Source organism: Ambystoma mexicanum, chromosome 13 (assembly GCF_040938575.1).
Source record: "Ambystoma mexicanum isolate Mex_15411 chromosome 13, UKY_AmexF1_1, whole genome shotgun sequence".
NCBI lineage: Eukaryota > Metazoa > Chordata > Amphibia > Caudata > Ambystomatidae > Ambystoma > Ambystoma mexicanum.
Genome location: NC_090938.1, coordinates 793280406 through 793299065, shown reverse-complemented (window position 1 = coordinate 793299065; position 18660 = coordinate 793280406). Strand labels below are relative to the sequence as shown.

The window sequence follows — 18660 nt, the reverse complement described above, 5'->3', positions numbered from 1 at the left end:
CAGGCACCAAAGAGACATCAACAGTCCCAGGACTCCCAATCCAGACACAAAGGAAACATGAAAGGCAACAGGCACCAAAGAGCATCAACAGTCCCAGGACTCCCAATCCAGACACAAAGGAAACATGAAAGGCAACATGCACCAAAGAGCATCAACAGTCCCAGGACTCCCAATCCAGACACAAAGGAAACATGAGAGGCAACAGGCACCATAGACCATCAACAGGCCCAGGACTCCAAATCCAGACGCAAAGGAAACAGGAGAGGCACCAGAGAGCAGCAACAGACCCAGGACTCCCAATCCAGACACAAAGGAAACATGAGAGGCAACAGGCACCAGAGAGCAGCAACAGACCCAGACTCCCAATCCAGACACAAAAGAAACGTGAGAGAGAAGCAACAGCACCAGACACCAGAGAGCAGCAACAGACCCAGGACTCCCAATCCAGACACAAGGGCAATGTGACAGAGGTAATAGCACCAGGCACCAGAGAGCAGCAACCGAACCCAGGGCTCCCAATCCAGACAAAAAGGAAATGTGAGAGAAAAGCAACAGCACCATGCCCATAAAAGAACCAAAATGACCCAGACTCCCAATGCAGACACAAAGGAAATGTGAGACAGAAGTACAGCACCAGGCCCCAAAGAGCAGCAACATGACCCAGGACACTCAAAAAAGACACAAAGGAAAGCTGAGATACAAGCAACAGAGAACAGCACCAGCGAGCAGCAACAGGACTCAGGACACCCAATCTGGACAAAAAATAAACATGACAGAGAGAAACAACAGCACCAGGTACCAGAGAGCAGCAATAGAACCCAGGACACCCAAACAAGACACAAAAAGAAATAAGAGACATTAGGAGCAGTAAGGAGAAGTACCAGGCACCAGAGAACAGCAACAGGACTCAGGTCTCCCAACCCAGACACAACGGAAACGTGTGACAGAAGCAACAGCACCAGAGAGCAGCAACAGAACCCATGGCACCCAATAAAGGCACAAAGGAAAGCGGAGATAAGCACCAAGCACAAGACATCAACAAAAGGATCAAAGGACTCCTGCCAGCATGCAATTCAGAGACAGATGCTCCTGAGCCTTGTTAGAGACTCCTTCAACTCTCACCAAGGAACTTTGAGAGGTGTTCCTAATGCCTTACATGAAACAGTGTGAAATAGACATTGCTGCACTTGGCCCCAGAGGGACAAGATCATGCCCAGTGACACCCAGTCCCCCGCCAAGCAGTGGGTCTTGACTCACCCTTTTCACGGGCCTCGCTGACCTTTCGGGTAATCATTTGGGCACTGAGCTTGAGTTCAGAGGACAGTTGGTCCCTCTCCCGGTGGAGCAGTGCCACCTCCTCCTGGAGTTCTTCATAAGATGTTTGCCCACTGCAGTGAACCACAGAAAAGAGTGCAAAGACGTTACACACAAGCATCGGTTCAATGGAATGTAGTTTCCAGGGTCACTGCTCGTTTATATAAAAATGTTTTTCTGAAAGGAGGCGTGTCCTAGGGAAGAAGAGGATCTCTCACTTTGAATTAATGTGCTCACCTAGAATCATTGTTTGCATTTTAAGGAACACTATAGTTTCACGCGTTTTGGACAGGCTCTTCGTCCGGTGGCTGGATCTGGAATGTTTTCCAAAGATTGAAAAGAAACTTTGTGGGCTTCGACTCACGGGTATATGTGTAAGCAGATCCCGGAAAGCTTTCACTAGAACACCTCAACTGTGCCACGATAGGAGGCTACAGATGAAGCAACCCATGGAATTCAGCAGGTGTGGGAAGTGATGACTAGTCCCACCCCTGCCCCCATAAATATCCCCACAGTATTTTTTACTCTCATGGCTATTCCCTGCTGTGATCTGATGTATGTGCTTATTGGCAAAGCCACAGGGAAGGTGTGGGCAGCTACTCCCAGCTAAGGCTGGCATCCCTCCCCACACCCATTTTGTTTGTTGCAATGAATGGGCTCATCTTTACTCTCTCTTAACTAAGCATTTTTCACAGAATTTCACCGGACAGAGGGAACCGCCATTACTGTTCCCCATTAAACTGTATGACCTATATTATTACCTAAAAGCTTGTAGTCTGCTGCACGTAGCCCATGGTTGTGTGTTAGCCATATCTGGCATTTAGGCCAACTGCATTAGACATACCCGTCATTGACGTCTGTGGCCTCATTATAGGCTCCCCTCTCCCCCCCCCCCACTACTTGCCAGGTGTCCAAATGCAGGTGCTACTGCTTTAATTGTGTCCTCAATTATACCAATTCTCAAGTATACCAAATCTAGGTGTTAGCGTTCTACTTTTGTGCTCTTGATCTAGACCTTTCTCCCTCTTGCCAGGTGTCTCAAATCTAGGTGTTACCGCTTTTACTGTTGCGTCCTCAATCTACAAAGACGTGTGGGAGACCCTCTACTGAGAACGAACATAGGTCAAATATCCTGTTCTATCGAATCTCTTCCACTCGGGAGGGTCTAGAACCACGTTTTAGCTCACTGCACCCTTCACAGAGGAGAAATATTCATTTGCATATAAGTCTTTGTCCCATCCACAGGGCAGTCCAGCACCCCCCTACATCAACAAAGACTAGAACAAAGGACAGGCACCAACACAACACACCAGCTGAAAATGAACCAAAATCAATCAACCCCACCATCAACCTAATCAGTCTACTCGACAAAAGAGACACCACCAAAACTCCCCCTCCCAATAGGCACAACCAGGACAGAACCACCAGCAATGGAAATCCAACATACAACACCCCAAACCAACAATACAAACAGCAACCCAAAAGGAAAATCAAACAAACTACACTGCAGCCTTTTCAACGTCCGATTCATGGCAAAAACACTCAATAGAAATCCATGACCTAAGTGAAGGAGGCACAGACATGCTCTTTCTTACAGAAACCTGCTTATCTGAAAACTATAAAGCCATTGTGAAGGAAGCCATACTGGATAACTTTAAATTAATACACGCCAACAGAGAAATACGAAGAGGAGGAGAATCGCAATCATACACAAAAAACACATCTGCACGTCTCAACTCATCCCAACTGATGTAGAAGACCGAATTCCTCCTCATCAAGACCGAACTCAACGCCCAAACCAACATCGTATTTCTCCTGATCTACCGACCACCATCTTACAACCCAAACATCTCAACAAAATTAGCTAACACTCCTGCCTTTTTATCAAACTACCATGAGAACCTAGTCATACTGCGAGGCTGCAAACTGGTCCGAAAAAGAAAACGAAACCACAGCGAACTCGCTCATTTCATGCAAATAGTAAAGGGATACACCCACAACGCCGGACACACCATAGATGCAATTTTCTGCAGACAAGGACTACGCGCATCTGCGCCACCTACACCAATGGTATGGAGCAACCATTACTTCATACCATTCTATATCACACTCCAAGCCCGCCTACCGGCAGGAAAAGATCTGCTCCATGCCATCAAGAAAAGAAACTGGAAGATCCTAGACCTGGAGGCCTTAAAATGATTAGACACTACCCTTCCAAGCAGAACCGAACCCTTTGAAACAACCGTAGACGCAGCAGAAAACGCACTCAACACTTGGCTCTCCAAGGCCCTAGAGCACCTTGCACCAGCAAAACCATTCAGACCCACACCAAAACAACTGGCAGCAAGATGGTTCACAGAAGAACTTAAAGAACTCTACAAAAACACTGCAAAATGGAAAAGGTGTGGGTCGACGAGGGAGCCATCACAACAACTGCAGAGCTTGATCCCTGAAGAAGTATGAGCCGATTACTATGGCAATTCGAACTGGGCAAACTCTGACACTTGGTTCTAGCAGGGAGCGTGTTGCCTCAGATGGGGAGTCCTATTCGACTGCATCAATAATCGCCCCTAATGAGGTAGAGATGGCACTGGCACGTCAAAAGATAGGTAAGGTGCCAGGCCCGGACAGGGTGCCAATAAGCTTATATAGAAATGAGCTTGATGCCTGGGTACCCTATCTAACCAAACTATTTAATGCAATATTATTCAGGCAACAAGTTCCTGAATCCTGGACTACTGCAGAAATTGTCCCAATCCACAAGGGCGCTCCCGACAACCCAGCCAATTTTAGACTGATCTCCTTATTGGATGCTGGGGGGAAAATGTTTGCATGGGCATTACTGTTCCACTTGGATGAATGGTTCTTGGGTAATGGGGTAATAGATCACCGCCAGCCAGGGTTCTGTAAAGGCTTAAGCACAATTGATCAACGCCTACAGCTGTGCCTGGTATGTGACAAATATGATGTACTCTGGAAGACCAATGTATATGCTGTGTCCGTTGGCACCCAAAGTGTTCTGCATCTTTATTAACAAAGTCTCAAAAAAACTCCTGGGTGTGCAAACTGATGCCCCTTCTCTGGCGGGTAATAAGCAGTGCTTTTATCTTTAACTCCTGTAGGTGTCCGCAAGCAGCTGGAGATCTTTGTTGCTTTTAGCAAGAGGAATGAACATTAGCCAAACTAAGGCTATGATTTTTAATGCTAATGTTAGGAAGAAACAGAAGGCTATTAGACTTACCCTAGACAACGGTGTGATTGAGCCGGTTGTATCATAGGACTACCTAAGGGTAAGAGTCATGGCATCCTGCAGGTGGACACTCCAGGTCGAGAAGGCAAAGATCACGCTGGCCAGGTATTGCGGCCAGGTGCTGCTTGGGACTGGCTTGCAAGGGTTTGAGTCAATTTGTAAACTTCGACCTGTTGTGTATTGGGACCACTTATGGTCAAATGACAATCTTTGTAAATACAAAGAGGCACTTCTGGATGTCCAGTTTCAGCAAGGGAGTAATTCCTTGAAATGGGTTGCCCATGTAAAAAACACTCTGGGTGGGTTGGGCCTTGGGGAATATTGGTCAAACCCTTCCATTATGGCATCGGCATCTAAGGAAGTGATAAAGAGCGCAGCAGGGTTTAATGCAGAGAGTGATATCCTGACGAAATCTAGATCCTCAGAGTCCCTGGCCCGGTACCTTGCAATTAAGAAGCGGGTTGGCTGCAAAGAATTTTTAGATTAGGTCACCCACAGGAGGGAAGAAATTGCATACCTAAAGTTCCATCTTGGGATTTTGCCCACAACTGCACTCTTACATAAATGGAATAATGCCCTGCCCCCAACATACATCCTCTGTGGTGATGCCGTTGAAGATCTCCAACACTACTTATTACTCTGCCCCGGGACCAAGCCGCTGATGAAACGCGTCCTGGAGCCGCTATTTTGTAATCATGGTTGTAAGACAATAGGCGGAGCCATGGCTAAATGTTTGGATACCACAGAGGTTTCATCTGTTTTTGCAACAAGTCGATTATTGGAGCTGGGCATGGAGAGTCCACTTGAAGAAGTCTAAAGAGCCAGCTCAGCCACCCCTGGCAATTATTCTTTGATTTATGGTCAGGATGCTTTGCAAAATCCCTGCCTTTTTTACATATTTTATCTATGATGTATTGAGGAGTTTCGTAAGAATTGTACTATTTGTGTTGTATTTATGTAGTGTTGCTTTTATGACTTATTGTCAAAATAAAGCCTATGAATGAAAAGAAATGGAGAGAATAATACAACCGGCAAGACAAATAAAATACCAAAGACAGCTCAAAACTATATAAATCAACAGTCCTCAAAGCAACAAAAATACTATGAGGCCACAAGAATAGAATCAGCCAACAATGCACAGAAAGAACTTCAAGAGATTAAATAAAGAAACATCCAGACAGAATTCCGTCATCCCTACACAAGCACTTTGTGACAACATCACCAACTACCCGAGATGAAAAATAGACACAATCCAGTAGACCATCAACACAAACCGGGCTAATACAACCACCGAACCGCAAACCCTGGGGTGAAACCCAGACTACAGCAAATCTCATCTACCTAGAACCAATCACAGAAGAAACCTTTGCCACATTGATCAAGGACACCAACCTTGCAGGACCCCTGCCCTCCTCTGACATCTTCATCAACTAAAGAACCCCAGTAACACTCCCAGAACCATCTATCTAACCACTAAAGTGGCTTATTTCATTCCTAACAAACCGAATCGGAAGAACCTACCTACCACTGTTCACCTGGAACACCAATTCCAGGTGAACTGAAAAGTGAAATCGTACCGTCTACCTTCAAGTCAGCGTACATCAAACCATTGATAAAAAAGGAATCAGAAATCGTAGAGGACCCGAACAACTACAGACCGATATCCAACCTATTTCTATACATTTCTAGACAGTGGTCGAAATGTACGAAAAGAAGTAGTGGAACTATGTTCCAACTGGCCTGCACCCACTACCCACAAACCCCATCACCATGCCTGTCCCACACACGCAATACATACCCGCAAACACATGCACCTGCTGTTTAAGGGAACGTTCAGTGTAGTGCACTGAAAGTGCAAGTTTCAACTTCTTCCTACACTTTTATTTTAAAATGAAACCATTCCGGAATGGCTTCTTTTTAAAACAAAAGTATAGGAACAATTTTAAAAAAGTAGGAGTACCGCTCCGCTCTCTTTGACCATTGTTTCTAGAGCACCAAAGCCTATAGGCATCCAGATGCTACATAGAACAAAGACAGACAAACAAACAAAGGGTACAGATGGAACAGTCAAGGACCTGCCAAGACAAATCTAGTTTTCAGCAGTTTTCTGAATGCAAGATGATTTTCTTCCTTCCTGCCCCACCCAGCGAAGATCCTGGAGAATCATGTGTACAAGATCCTACTAAAATACGTAGAAATAAACTGAATACTCAACCGGTCACAAGTTGGCTTCAGACCAATGAGAGGAACAGAATCAGCGCTCCTACCAATATGGGACACCTGAAATTGAACGCAGATCAGAAAGCCCACTCGGCCCTCATAATATTGGACATATCAGCGGCCTTCGACACAATCAACCACGCAACACTAATAAAAAGACTGATGGAATGTGGCATCGAGGAATCGCCACTAAAGTGGCTTACCTCGTTCCTAACAAACCAAACCGGAAGAACCTACCTACCACTGTTCACCTCCAACACCAAAAATATATCCTGCGGAGTCTCGCAGGGATACAGCCCCTATCCTCTGCTTTTCAACATCTACATGTGTCCACTGATGAAAATCATTCGAACCCACGGACTAAACGCCTACAACTATGCAGACGACACACAACTGACTGAAAACAAACAACCCAGGAACAAAATAACTGCCTCGCACAACAACCTTAAACTAAACATGGCAAAAACTGAAAGTAAATGCAATGACAGAAAAATGCTTCTTACTCCCAATACTACTCGCTAACCTATCCTTGCCTCACAGAACCCTCCCCATCATATCCCTGATACTCACAAGAATTGACTACGCAGACAGCCTCTACCTAGGAATGCAAGAAAGACTCCCCAAGAAATGCCAAAGGGTTTACAATATGCCAGCCAGGATTCCATTAAGACTAAACAGAAGAGACCACATCATCCCAGCACAGAAATGCCTACACCTGTTCCCAGTAAAAAAAACGCATTCATTTCAAATCACACTGCATCGCCCAAAAAGCCTTGCACAGACAAGGAGCTTAATTCCTCCAAGGCAAGATCAACTGGTATCACCCAAGAAGGGACCTAAGATCCAGCAACGACCTACAAATAGAGATAAAACATTACGAAAAAGGAAATTTGGAAGAACAGCTTTCTCATGTCTAATTGCAAACCTCTGGAATACCATGACGTAAGATATTAGAACCACATAAGACCAAATCATCTTCAGGAAAAGACTCAAAAGCGGTTTATTCAACAGATAATGATAATCGCAGAGGGACACCGGCAGCAATAATCCTCACAAACAACTAGAGTGCAGGCGAGATGGGCAGACGTGCCCCAACCAAGAACGTAGGTAGATACCAACAAGCGGCAACCGAAGAGTCACACCACAGGCTCCAACAAACCGACCGACTTACTAACCCACTTCCCCTTCTTGCTCCTCCAACATAACCAAAGCCACTACACTAGACCCTGGGCTAGCCGCAACAAATAAACGCACCAGACTCCATTCAATGTTCACACCCACCATTTCTGAGATTCTGAAAGCATGCCTAGAGTGAACCACCCGACAGTCCATAAAACCGTCAAGACACCGGATAGTCGTACAGCAACAGACAGCGGTGACTCTGGATCCCTTATGGACACAATCTAACCAGTGCGCAAAACCCACCCCAACATCACACAACAACCTTAACACCAACACAAACGCTAGCACACACCCGATGCATTGAACCTTACACATACAGTTAAAACGCACCAACTCCCACAATGCAAAACACTCAGCCGCCAGTTCCTCCTGCTTCTGAACCTATACTCTCATCCTATCCTCATTAACCCCCCCAAACCCTCTCACCTTGCAGAGCGACGCAAGCACCTGGAGACTGCGTATCAGTGGTAGCAGTGCGCGTATAAATCAACATAACATACCCCTCACACCCTTTCCTTAGTTCAGCCTGACTGCTCACCGTTGCTACCATCAAGAGAGTGGTTACGTTTAACTCTGGTTGAAACAACCCTATTGCCCCAAGTTGGCTTCTCCAAGTCCTACCTCAGATAGAGACATTTAAAAATCTGCTTATCCCAGGGTGAGTTGGAAGATGGCAACCCTACCGAGGATGGCGCGACCACTGTCCAAGTATTCAATCGCAGGGACCTGAAACGTGGTTCAGAAGTCTGAGGAAGAAAATATTTAATCTCCGGGGAATAACTAGTGGTTACCAGGCAGCTCTGGATTTTCTCTCAATATGTTGGTTGTAAAATAGATTGCGGTTGTTGATGAAACCAAGAGATTTTGCTGATGGTGGAGTTGAGGTGAGAACCTGAAGAACCGCATATACATTTAGCTAATCTTGGATGGCCCCTATGTTTTAAGGGGTGGCCTAGTAGGACCCACTCTTCAGTGGTTTGAGCTTCAAGTATGTGCTCATCATCTAGGTTTCAATGGTTGTGAGGCAAACCCCGGAGGTGTGAGATGCGTGGTGCACATATAGATGTGACATCTGCATAATGGAGCACTAATACTTGTGGGAGATGAGGAGGGATCCTAGCAGCACCGTGCATAGATTAAAGGATATTACCCACTGCAATCGCCAACATTTTTTATGGATGAAGATCATCTTGCTTTTTTTAAACGCACAGCAATTTAGTTGGTACGTTTGGGTAAAGTATATAGAAAGGGTGAGGGCTGTGGGGTGTCTCCCCTAACTTTTGCGGTACAAATAAGCAGGGAAGAAAAATAAATATGGGGCAAAATAAATAAGGTGAAATTTCCAATCAGCAAAAAGAAATGCAAAGAAGGTTCATAGATTCCATTAAAGATTAAGGAGGACAGGATAGAACCACGAGGGACTTTGCTTAATGCTAATAAATCACATAGAATGAACACAAGGGTATGGACAGAATATTGGTACCGCAGCAAGGGAATGTATCTTTTGTCAGGCACACTATAGAACAGAAGAAATAAACACAATGAAGAAATACACAGAGTCCACTCATAATGGTGAAGGTTCTCTGGCACCTTCATAATAACCACCTGTCTGAACGCCAGAAGTTGAGATCTATAGGACCACACATGGACAGATGTATCACTAGGTTTCTCCATTATGTGCAGAGCTAGCAGGCAAGCCACAATATGGTCAGATCAACATTTCTGACACAGCTGAAGCAACCACATAACCAGCGACTACAGAATTCAACAGGCGATGCAGTGAAAGCGTAACAATACAACTGAACCAAAGGATACAAATAACAAACTGGGGGTAAGTACTTTGTCATAGAGTCAAAAACACTTTTAAAAACACAACATAATGCTTTAAAGTACACAGACCAAACCATAGACCCTGTTCAGAAAACTAACAATATTTTTAGGGAAGACAGAACTTATCCAACACATTTAGTATAGGACACACCTATTCTCGGGGGAGTAAAACCATCAGTTACTTTTAGAGTACTTTACAGTAAGTCAAGGGTAGCAGACCCTGTCAGTCATGCAGTGACACTCAGTTAAGGAATCACTTAGTAAACCAACCCGGTTTTCAGGACACATTTCTGAATAGTGGAACACAAATTCAAGGAACAGTAGGAGTCTATAACTACATTCAGGATAACACCTAGTTATACCAGTTGAATAAGACCTCATGCTGTAATTTACAATTACAGTTGCTTTTGAGATCAGTGGAACACAGACTAAGGTAAGCAATAACCTACACTAAAGTAGGATTGCATCAGGCAGACCAAGGTTAGCTACGCCAACAGTACATTTTTAAGAAGCCACACAGCTATTCTAGGCAGGTAAAACCTAAAAGTGTGATATAATATTAGAGCTGCTTTTTAGATCGGTGGAACACAGACTAAGGTAAGCAATAACTAACTTATTTTAGGATGGCAAACCGCTATTAACCCAAGGCAGACTTATTCTAGACAGGCTATCCAGCAGGTCAGGGGAAGCAAGACTCAGTTGGTACAAGTGTACATTTATATCCTAAAAGAAAGAAGTGAGCCAACAGCATTACTTTTGGGAAGAGGCACAACAAATTCACAGGCGAGTAAAATAACCTTACATATACTTTTCCGAATGGCAAAACACATTGAAGGCAAGGAAGAACCTGTGTAACTGCTCACTCTTAGAGTGACAGTTACCAACCAACTCTTTCACAAGTAAGTAACTTTTAAACACATGTTCTACTTTTCAAGACAGAAGCCTTTTCTCATCCATTCCTTCCCTAGTTTATTGCAGGAGTTCTCTCAGAGGCAGAAGGGGGACCCTAGTGGTCTAGTTGTTAGCTGTAGGCAGGGTGAGATAGGGTTCAGTTGCAGCAAAAGTCATAGTTTGTGTAGAATCCTGTTCAAACAATTGAGTAGTTCACTTTAGAGTTAGTTACTGTCCAGGGACTACAGAGAAGACACCCTAAAAGGATTCAGCAGCGGGCCTGGGCGAACTGGATGAGAGGCCTCCCAATTACAGAAAGAACCTCAAAAGCTTTACAAAAATCACAGGTTTAAAAGTTAAGTAAATATCTCAGCCAACAGTACCTCAGCACAGAAGGAAAGTTGCAGCGGGAAGACTTCAGGGTCTGCAGCCATAAACCTGGTTGATGGATTCCTTTGTGATGAAGACCGGACTCTGGAAGGGATTTTACAGCAGGGATCCACGGAGAAGGCTCCAGGCAAGTGGCTGGATGCGGCTCTATGATTTTGGCACCCTTTTCAGGAGCCGGAAGAAGACTGAATATCGGCAATAGAATTCACGTCGCTTATCTGGTCCAGCACTCTGATGAGGGGACCTCAAGGAGTGGAATCACCACATCTCTGGAGGTCCAGCAGAATGCCACCAAAGTTTCAAATTGATTCAGAAGACCGTGCACCGCACCAGGGCTCGAGGTCCCGGGGTATTGGTGTATTGCAGCCTGGCAAGGACGCAGCACTTCATGGGATGGCTTAAAACGCAGGTCTTCTTGAGTTTAGTGGATCCCACCAAGCACTGGGTCCGGATAGTGATTTTCGGAGTCCCCAGGTCGCTTGGAAGGACGTTTAACAGCAGGCTCCGGGGTTACACAGCAGGCACTCCAGTCGCTGGAAATCTCAGGTGTGCTTTCTTCATCTTCGGATTCAAGTTCAGAGGTCGACTACCTCTTCAGCTTCCAGGAGCATATTTTTAATGCAGGAACCCAGCCAAACAGGCATGCATCATTCAAACCTCGGGGTTGGGGGGTGGCAGTCCTTTCCAGACAGCCAACCTCCGAGTTGGAACTGGATTCTCGCAGTCAGGCTGGAAGACAAAGAGCTGCAGAGTCTTGGACTCCTCCCTCGCTTCCTGCCTTCACAGACAATGGGCGGGCTTCACCGAGGTCTTACACCGAAGATAAAATGAACACAAAGCACTTTCCGGCCCTATAGGACCGGGAAAGGACAAGGAACACCAAAAAATGGTGAAAAAGAAGACAGGGGCCATTTCGGTAAAATGGGCACCCATGGGTTCCTTTACTGCAGATGTGTAAACAGCCTGCGGTAAAGGTGCACCAAATTAGTAAAAAGGTTCACTACCACCATTAATTTAGGGTAATATTCTCACTAACATTTATGTTCCAGGGACAATGAGAAAGGCGATACACTGTATTCCCCCCGCACTCCACATAACTGTATTCCCCCCGCACTCCACATAAGGTGGGGTGCGCTGGTCTCACCAAAATATAGTTTAGAGAGAATAAAATATCCTTTGTATCCTTGGGAACTGTAGTGCTCAAAGGGTTAGCCAGAGAAACTTCTCAGATTTTCCAATGATGTTTATTGGGCCACGTGACATGGGAGGCAACTCCTGATGCCTTATGTTTTAACAGTGGTATTTACTAAGTCACGGATGAGGGAGATGGCTCCCGACCCACTCTGCTTGGGCAGCGGTATTGGGTGTAGCATGTCAATGCAGGAAAGGACTCCTGATGCACTCTGCTTGGGCAGCGGTATTGGGTGTAGCATGTCAATGCAGGAAAGGACTCCTGATGCACTCTGCTTGGACAGTGGTATTGGGTCGACCACTGCAACAAGGGAGAAGGCTGCTAATCTACTCTGCTTGGACAGTGGTATTGGGCTGACCACTGTGACAAGAGAGGCCTCGTGATGCACACAGAGTACAGCCTCTTCCCGGACCCAACCTGGTTTTCCTGTTACCTGCGGTACCTTGGGGACAAGTCTACAGTTATTCACAGGGGTCACAGGAGCCTCTCCTCCTTTTCCGCCTTGCTTCCTGCGCGGCTCCTGGGCAGGTTGGTGGTCTCCGTGTTGTTTTTGAACCATCCGGTCCACCTTTCTGCAGACACGCCACCACCAAGTGAGTCGTTTCCCAGCCGGCTCACAGGATTCTCCAGCAACGTCCTGTCTTCTTGTCTGCCTCCTGGAGAGACAGGTCTGCTTTGGCTGCAGCATTTCAAGCTTGAACTTCCAGAGTATCGTTCGTGTACTCATGGCTTCCGCAGTGAGATCTCTTTAGTGCATTCTTGCTTTCTAATTTATACTGTTGATTCCACCCTGGCGTTACATCAACACCATCTTGGAAAGTCTCTTTGGCACTCTTCATGCCTCCAGTGAGCTACCTCATTACAGTACTTGGCTGGTTTTGCATATGGTGATTCCATATGCGTCTCGTTCTTCTTTGTCCCAGTATGTTTTACATGTGTCAGTGTCATGGCTTTACACATGGTTCAGTATCAGTGGTGGGAGAAAAGGGTGACCATGAGTGTAGGAGGTTATGTGACCAGGTTTTAGGGAGGCTCTTTCCCAGGTGGATGTCCTTGTCCCCAGGAGGGGAGTGCCTCCTCCCTAACCTTATAGGAAAGGGTTCCCCTGTGGGGGGGAGGTGATGAGACAAGAGTTGGAAAACATTTGTGAAATGATGACCAAGATGCACCCACAAATAAAATTCACGACTGAGTATAGTTTGAACAAGGTTCATTTCCTGGATGTGGAACTATATGCAGAAATCAACAAGCTGAACACTAAGATATTTACAAAAACACTGACAGGAACGCACACTGGAGAGTGTTGCAATTAGTCAATTAATGAGGTACAGAACATTACCACAACAGAAGAATCCAAAATCCAAGCAATGGAACCGAAGAGAAAATACGATCCAGAATTAATAGTATCAAGTAACGATCCCGAGAGAGCATTTACTTAAATCTAAATTCAAATAAAGAAACCCCATCACTGGTGTATGGTCACGACCTATTCAGTACAGAGTCTGAAGATCAAGGGTATCAAAAATAATTGGGAAATTATGAGGTTGGATAATACATTAGAGAAACTGTTCCTGGAACCTCCAGTGTTTGCTTACAAAAAAGGTTCAGCAAAAAGGAACATGCTGGTAAAAGCAGATTTTGCAGAACATCAGAACAAAGCTGAATTTACAGGTACACAGCTGTGCCAGGATTGTCAACACTGCAGTAACATCCTAAAAGGAGATATTACACATCCTCACACAGGTAAACAATCTCTCTGAAACACTCAAGTACCTGCGACTCTGCCAACGTGGTTTGTGGCATAAAATGCCCTTGTGGCATTTAGTACGTAGAAATGCCATCACGTCGGAGCACAAATCGAACGTCCGAACCACAAATCTGAAATCCCCATTAGTGAGCCATTTTTTGAATGAGAGACCCACAGATGAAATTCTTAATTTTAGAGAAATTAACTATCCCAAAGAGAGGAGGCGATATTAAGAAAAGACTGCTGCAGAGGGAGATTAAGTGGATAGAGGAACTAGATGCACTGATCCAAAAAGGGTATGAATACTGAATAAGATTCGTCATGCTTTCTGTAGGTCATGAATTAGATTGTGAACAGGGTTATAAGTTAAAGGTGCAAATGAAAAGTTTCGAAATACAATAGGTTTGAAAGAAAAGGACCGAAAACAAAAAGGTTTGAAAAGGTCACCCCGCAACCCCTGTTTTTTTTGGTAAAAACCACTTTTTTTTACCTATACGGAAACCCAAAAATAAATATATAATTAAAACAAAAAAACAAACCTTTTGTTTTCGGTCCTATGTACCCGAACCTATTGCATTTGAACCTTTTGTAATCGCACCTTTAACCGGACACCTGTGAACAGATAAGAGGCAATAGGAGTTATATCTAATTAAGAATGATTACTAATTGAACAATCTAGAAGGGGTCACCAAACCTGTAACTGAAGCCCTGATCTAGGAGGAATGGACCACCATGCACTATGGTTTATTCAAATAGAAATGTGAATATGTATATTGGGGATTCAGTTTTAAAATAAGAAAGAGCTATGACAGTAAGTTAATACAAGCTTATAGATGTTGGCCACAGGAACTATGTTAATGTTAAAAGATAATTGTACCACGCACTATCACCACCGGAGTGGTCCCTTGGCGCTAGGCTAAGATGGCCGCCCTGCTAGCGGAGGCCAAGCCTTGTTCCTTGAGAACTGGTCACCATGGATACCAAACAAATACATATGTGGACGCGGGGCACCCGACCGGCTTACCGGGTGGATGCCTTGCGTTCCGCATGTAAAGGAGGTCAAAACAGTAAGTAGTTTGGAATATGAGAGCGAAGCATGAATGAGTCCTCAGGACCCTTCATGACAGTAAAGCAGGTATTGGCATTTATTAGGTAGAAGAACGTGAGACAGGGATACTGAGCGTGCTGGCATCGGTGGGAAATGTAGTCCAACAACCTGTTGGGTAAGTTAGAGACTATGAGGTTTCTCTGCAAACGGATTTTAAAGTGAAGCCTGTTGTAACCTAGGGTTATGCTTGGGCAAAATGACGAGTGTGTACTGTTGGTCTTTGGTTTTTGGAGTATGCGAGTTGTCATTGAGAACTCGAAAAGGCGACTGACAAAGACTTAGTCTAATACTGGAAGTAATATTGCATTTATTGTGTAAAAGAAATTGGAATGAAGTTAGATCTTGTGTTATCTGTTTTTTAGAAAAAGTACATTTCAGAAAGGATAGAGAAGACACATCAATGTAGTCCAAGAAGAAGGGTAGCGAGAATTACTCGATACGTGTCGGCAATACCATCAAAAAGAAAAAGAAAAAGAAATAAGCTAATTTTCTGTTTATGTTAAATACACGCTGTGTGCTATTTTGATTCTGCTCATTAAACATGTACATAAGCAAAGTGTTTAATTAAATTAAGAGCCATTGATGTGAAATTGAGAAATAAATAGGTTATTGGAGAACGGACGTCAAAGAATATATATTTTGATTATAGTAATAGGAGCAATTGAGAAACAAGAAATGAGATTGATGGGGAATATTTCCAATTAGGAGTGCACTAGGATTGAACTGTTGGCAACAACGGTTCTTTGGTGGATGTTTTGCTATTGGTCTTGAGTCAGGGAATCCTTTCTTGGTGCACTAGAAATATTAAGCAAAGTATTGAACGTTCAATTATTAAATACTTAAAATGATTAAATGAATGAGTTGTGCACCCTTCACCCCTTCTGTACTTTGTTTGAGACCTGATGAATCGTCACACCAGCCAGTCTTGGACACATTGTGAAAGTAGCAAAATCTTTACTAGAAGAAAATGGGATACAAACGACCACTACCGGACTTTACTGAAGGTAATCTGTGCATCCTAAAAACAATGCAGAATCTTGCAAAGGGAGTGACCAGATTCCCCCAATATAAGCTAGCAAAGTGAAGCAAAAAGGCTTTACTTAACATGAAACGTCAGGGCAGAAATCAATAGCAGCAATCTGGAAGTTTAACTGATGTCAATGGAGGGGAAGCTACAAAAAGTAAATCTACCCCAACATTGGCCACAAGCCATCAGCTACTGTAGTTAAAAGCTAGTATGTCAGGTGGTGTCGGCAGTCACCTCTATGTGGATGGGAACTACCAAGTGCCAGGGTGTGGGTGACAGTGATGGTGTGGTCAGTGTCCTCAGTCATAAGGAGTTGGTAATTGATAACGAGCTAACTGTTGGGGAAAGCAGTGCTTTCTCAAGCATGTATCATAGTAAATATAACTGCCGTTTTGTGCGTCCACAACAGGGAGTCCAGACCGTAGTCTGCGAGGAAAGTGAAGGGACACAAAGAAAACAAAACGGGTAACAAATAAAGGATAAACAAGGGAAGGCTTAAATTGGTAGGTGAAACGGAGTGGGTAATGCTCGAGAAAGCTTGGGTGCATCAAGCTGCATTTTAGCTTGGAATGGGAAGGAATTATGCTGAAAGTTACAGGAAAGTTCAAAGATACCTGTATAAAGGTAAAAATGTACTTCCGGGCAGTGTGATGAATCTAGGGGAGTCATCACATATTCCCTGGGTATGACTTCCTCCTGTGTGGCCAGGGAACGGCAGTCGCTACCTGATCCTGACCCTGGTGGTTATATTAGGGAGGATCACATCGGAGGAGACAACTACCAGGCGGATGTTATGACTTCTTTGGAGGAGTCGCAGTGTCCCCCCCCTTCCCCATGAGGAAGACCCTCCAATACCCACGTTCTTTATGGCCTACTGTCATTCTCGTCAGGCCCCCATCTTTTACACAAACATCCCCAACCCACATAGAACATCTTTTGTTTCTGATGTGCATTTATGTGAAGTTCATGAGAAAAACCCTCCCAGAGTTAGTGTTAGGAAATATTTCAATATTGTAGGTCATTTTCCTTCCATGTGGCAACCCCCAAACATTTTGCTGTTTTACACCCTGATCTAGACTTTGCCGGAGAAGTGCAGCCTTCCGCCGCACTCCTCTGGGCTTTCGCTCCATTCTTACGGGGAAACCGACATGCCCTTAAGACAGTCAGTACCGGGAGACTTTGTTTCACTTAGTCCTTTCCTCATGTTGCAGCTTTTGAGCAACATGAAACAAGAGTGCACCGTAACTTACATTACCGCGCTCTTGGGTCTCTAGTCATTCCAACGGCCCTAGAAACTCTCGCTGGACTTATGAAATGTGCAAGTGTGTCACGGACGGGACAGGCGGCAGCTATCGTTTCTTTGTGTTTTTAACCCCTTTTTGCCATGTTAACCATGCTTCCTGCGTTTGGCCCAAATGGGTGGCCTGGCCTCCAAAAAGCCATGCCACGAGGTTCTTTGTCCTGTCCGCTGACCGTCTTGCCCCTTCACCTTCCCCCAGGTCGAGCCGACCCGGGGCAGTCCTTATTTGGTCATGCACTTTCCCGCGAAACAACGCTTTCGCGGGCTTCTGCATGCCTTGTGTGTGCCTCCAGGATGTGGGCTGGGATGTCTGTTCCCAAAACACATCCTGGGTGCCAGAGAGTCTGGATTGTCTTGAATGCCTGGGACCACCGTGGTCCGTGATAGGTCCACGTATGGTGTGAGTGTTTTGTGAGCAGATCTCCCATTGGGTCTTCTCCGTTTTGGCGCGAAGGGAACTCTTGATAAGAGGAGGCTGGAAACGCCACTACCATGTCGATCTCCCGAGTTCTCACGAACAAAGGCTAAGGAGCCAAGTATCCTGTAACTAAGAAGCTGAGTCGAGGAATCGCTGGTGACCCGCTGAAGGTTTGGCACCCTGCACTGCTGTCATCCTGTGAGACCCCTCTGCCTCTGATCAAACGAGAAGGCCTGTACTGGCGCTTCGACCCTTTAGAATAGTGGGAAGAACTATTCTCGGCATCTTCACCAAATCCTGTACGTAAGCCTTCGGAGGCGTCCCTGGGCCATCCAGTGGATGGCCCAGCCTACACAGGAACCTTGCTCTGTCACCGCCGTCTGGCTTACTGCTAATCCCGTGTCCTCGGCACCCTCACACGATTCGTACACTTGGCATTCCCAGGTCGGATTGAGACGTGTGCTTTGGGACCAGAATACATGCGGTTGCACAGTTGCCCTGCTGTGGTAACAAACCTGTGCGTGTTCGCTGCATTTGGGACACCCTCGACCCTGACTCCTGCTGTCGCGGAATCTACACGGCGTCGAGACGTCCTGCTGATCGCATCTGAACCTGCCAGTACTGAAACGGAACAGGATAAGCCTGGGTCTGCCTGCAGCGGGGACCGGTGAGTAGTCAATACCCTAACCGGTCGCCCTCCCGCAGGAGCATGTGGCTCTTCACCACTTTCGTAAACAGCAACCCTTTTCCGCATTCGCGCCCTGCTTCTGCCTACAAGTGGAGGCCTCACT

The 18660-nt window shown here is 45.3% G+C and overlaps 1 protein-coding gene across 2 annotated transcripts in view; it reads right to left on the bottom strand.

Moving 5' to 3' along the window:
- CCHCR1 (coiled-coil alpha-helical rod protein 1) overlaps window positions 1-18660 on the bottom strand; it is a 166489-nt gene that overhangs the window by 65483 nt on the left and 82346 nt on the right. For both annotated transcript variants that reach the window (XM_069635185.1, XM_069635186.1), the window contains one exon: window positions 1258-1388. In XM_069635185.1, the coding sequence (XP_069491286.1) occupies window positions 1258-1388 (131 nt within the window). The remainder of the gene's footprint in view (window positions 1-1257; window positions 1389-18660) is intronic.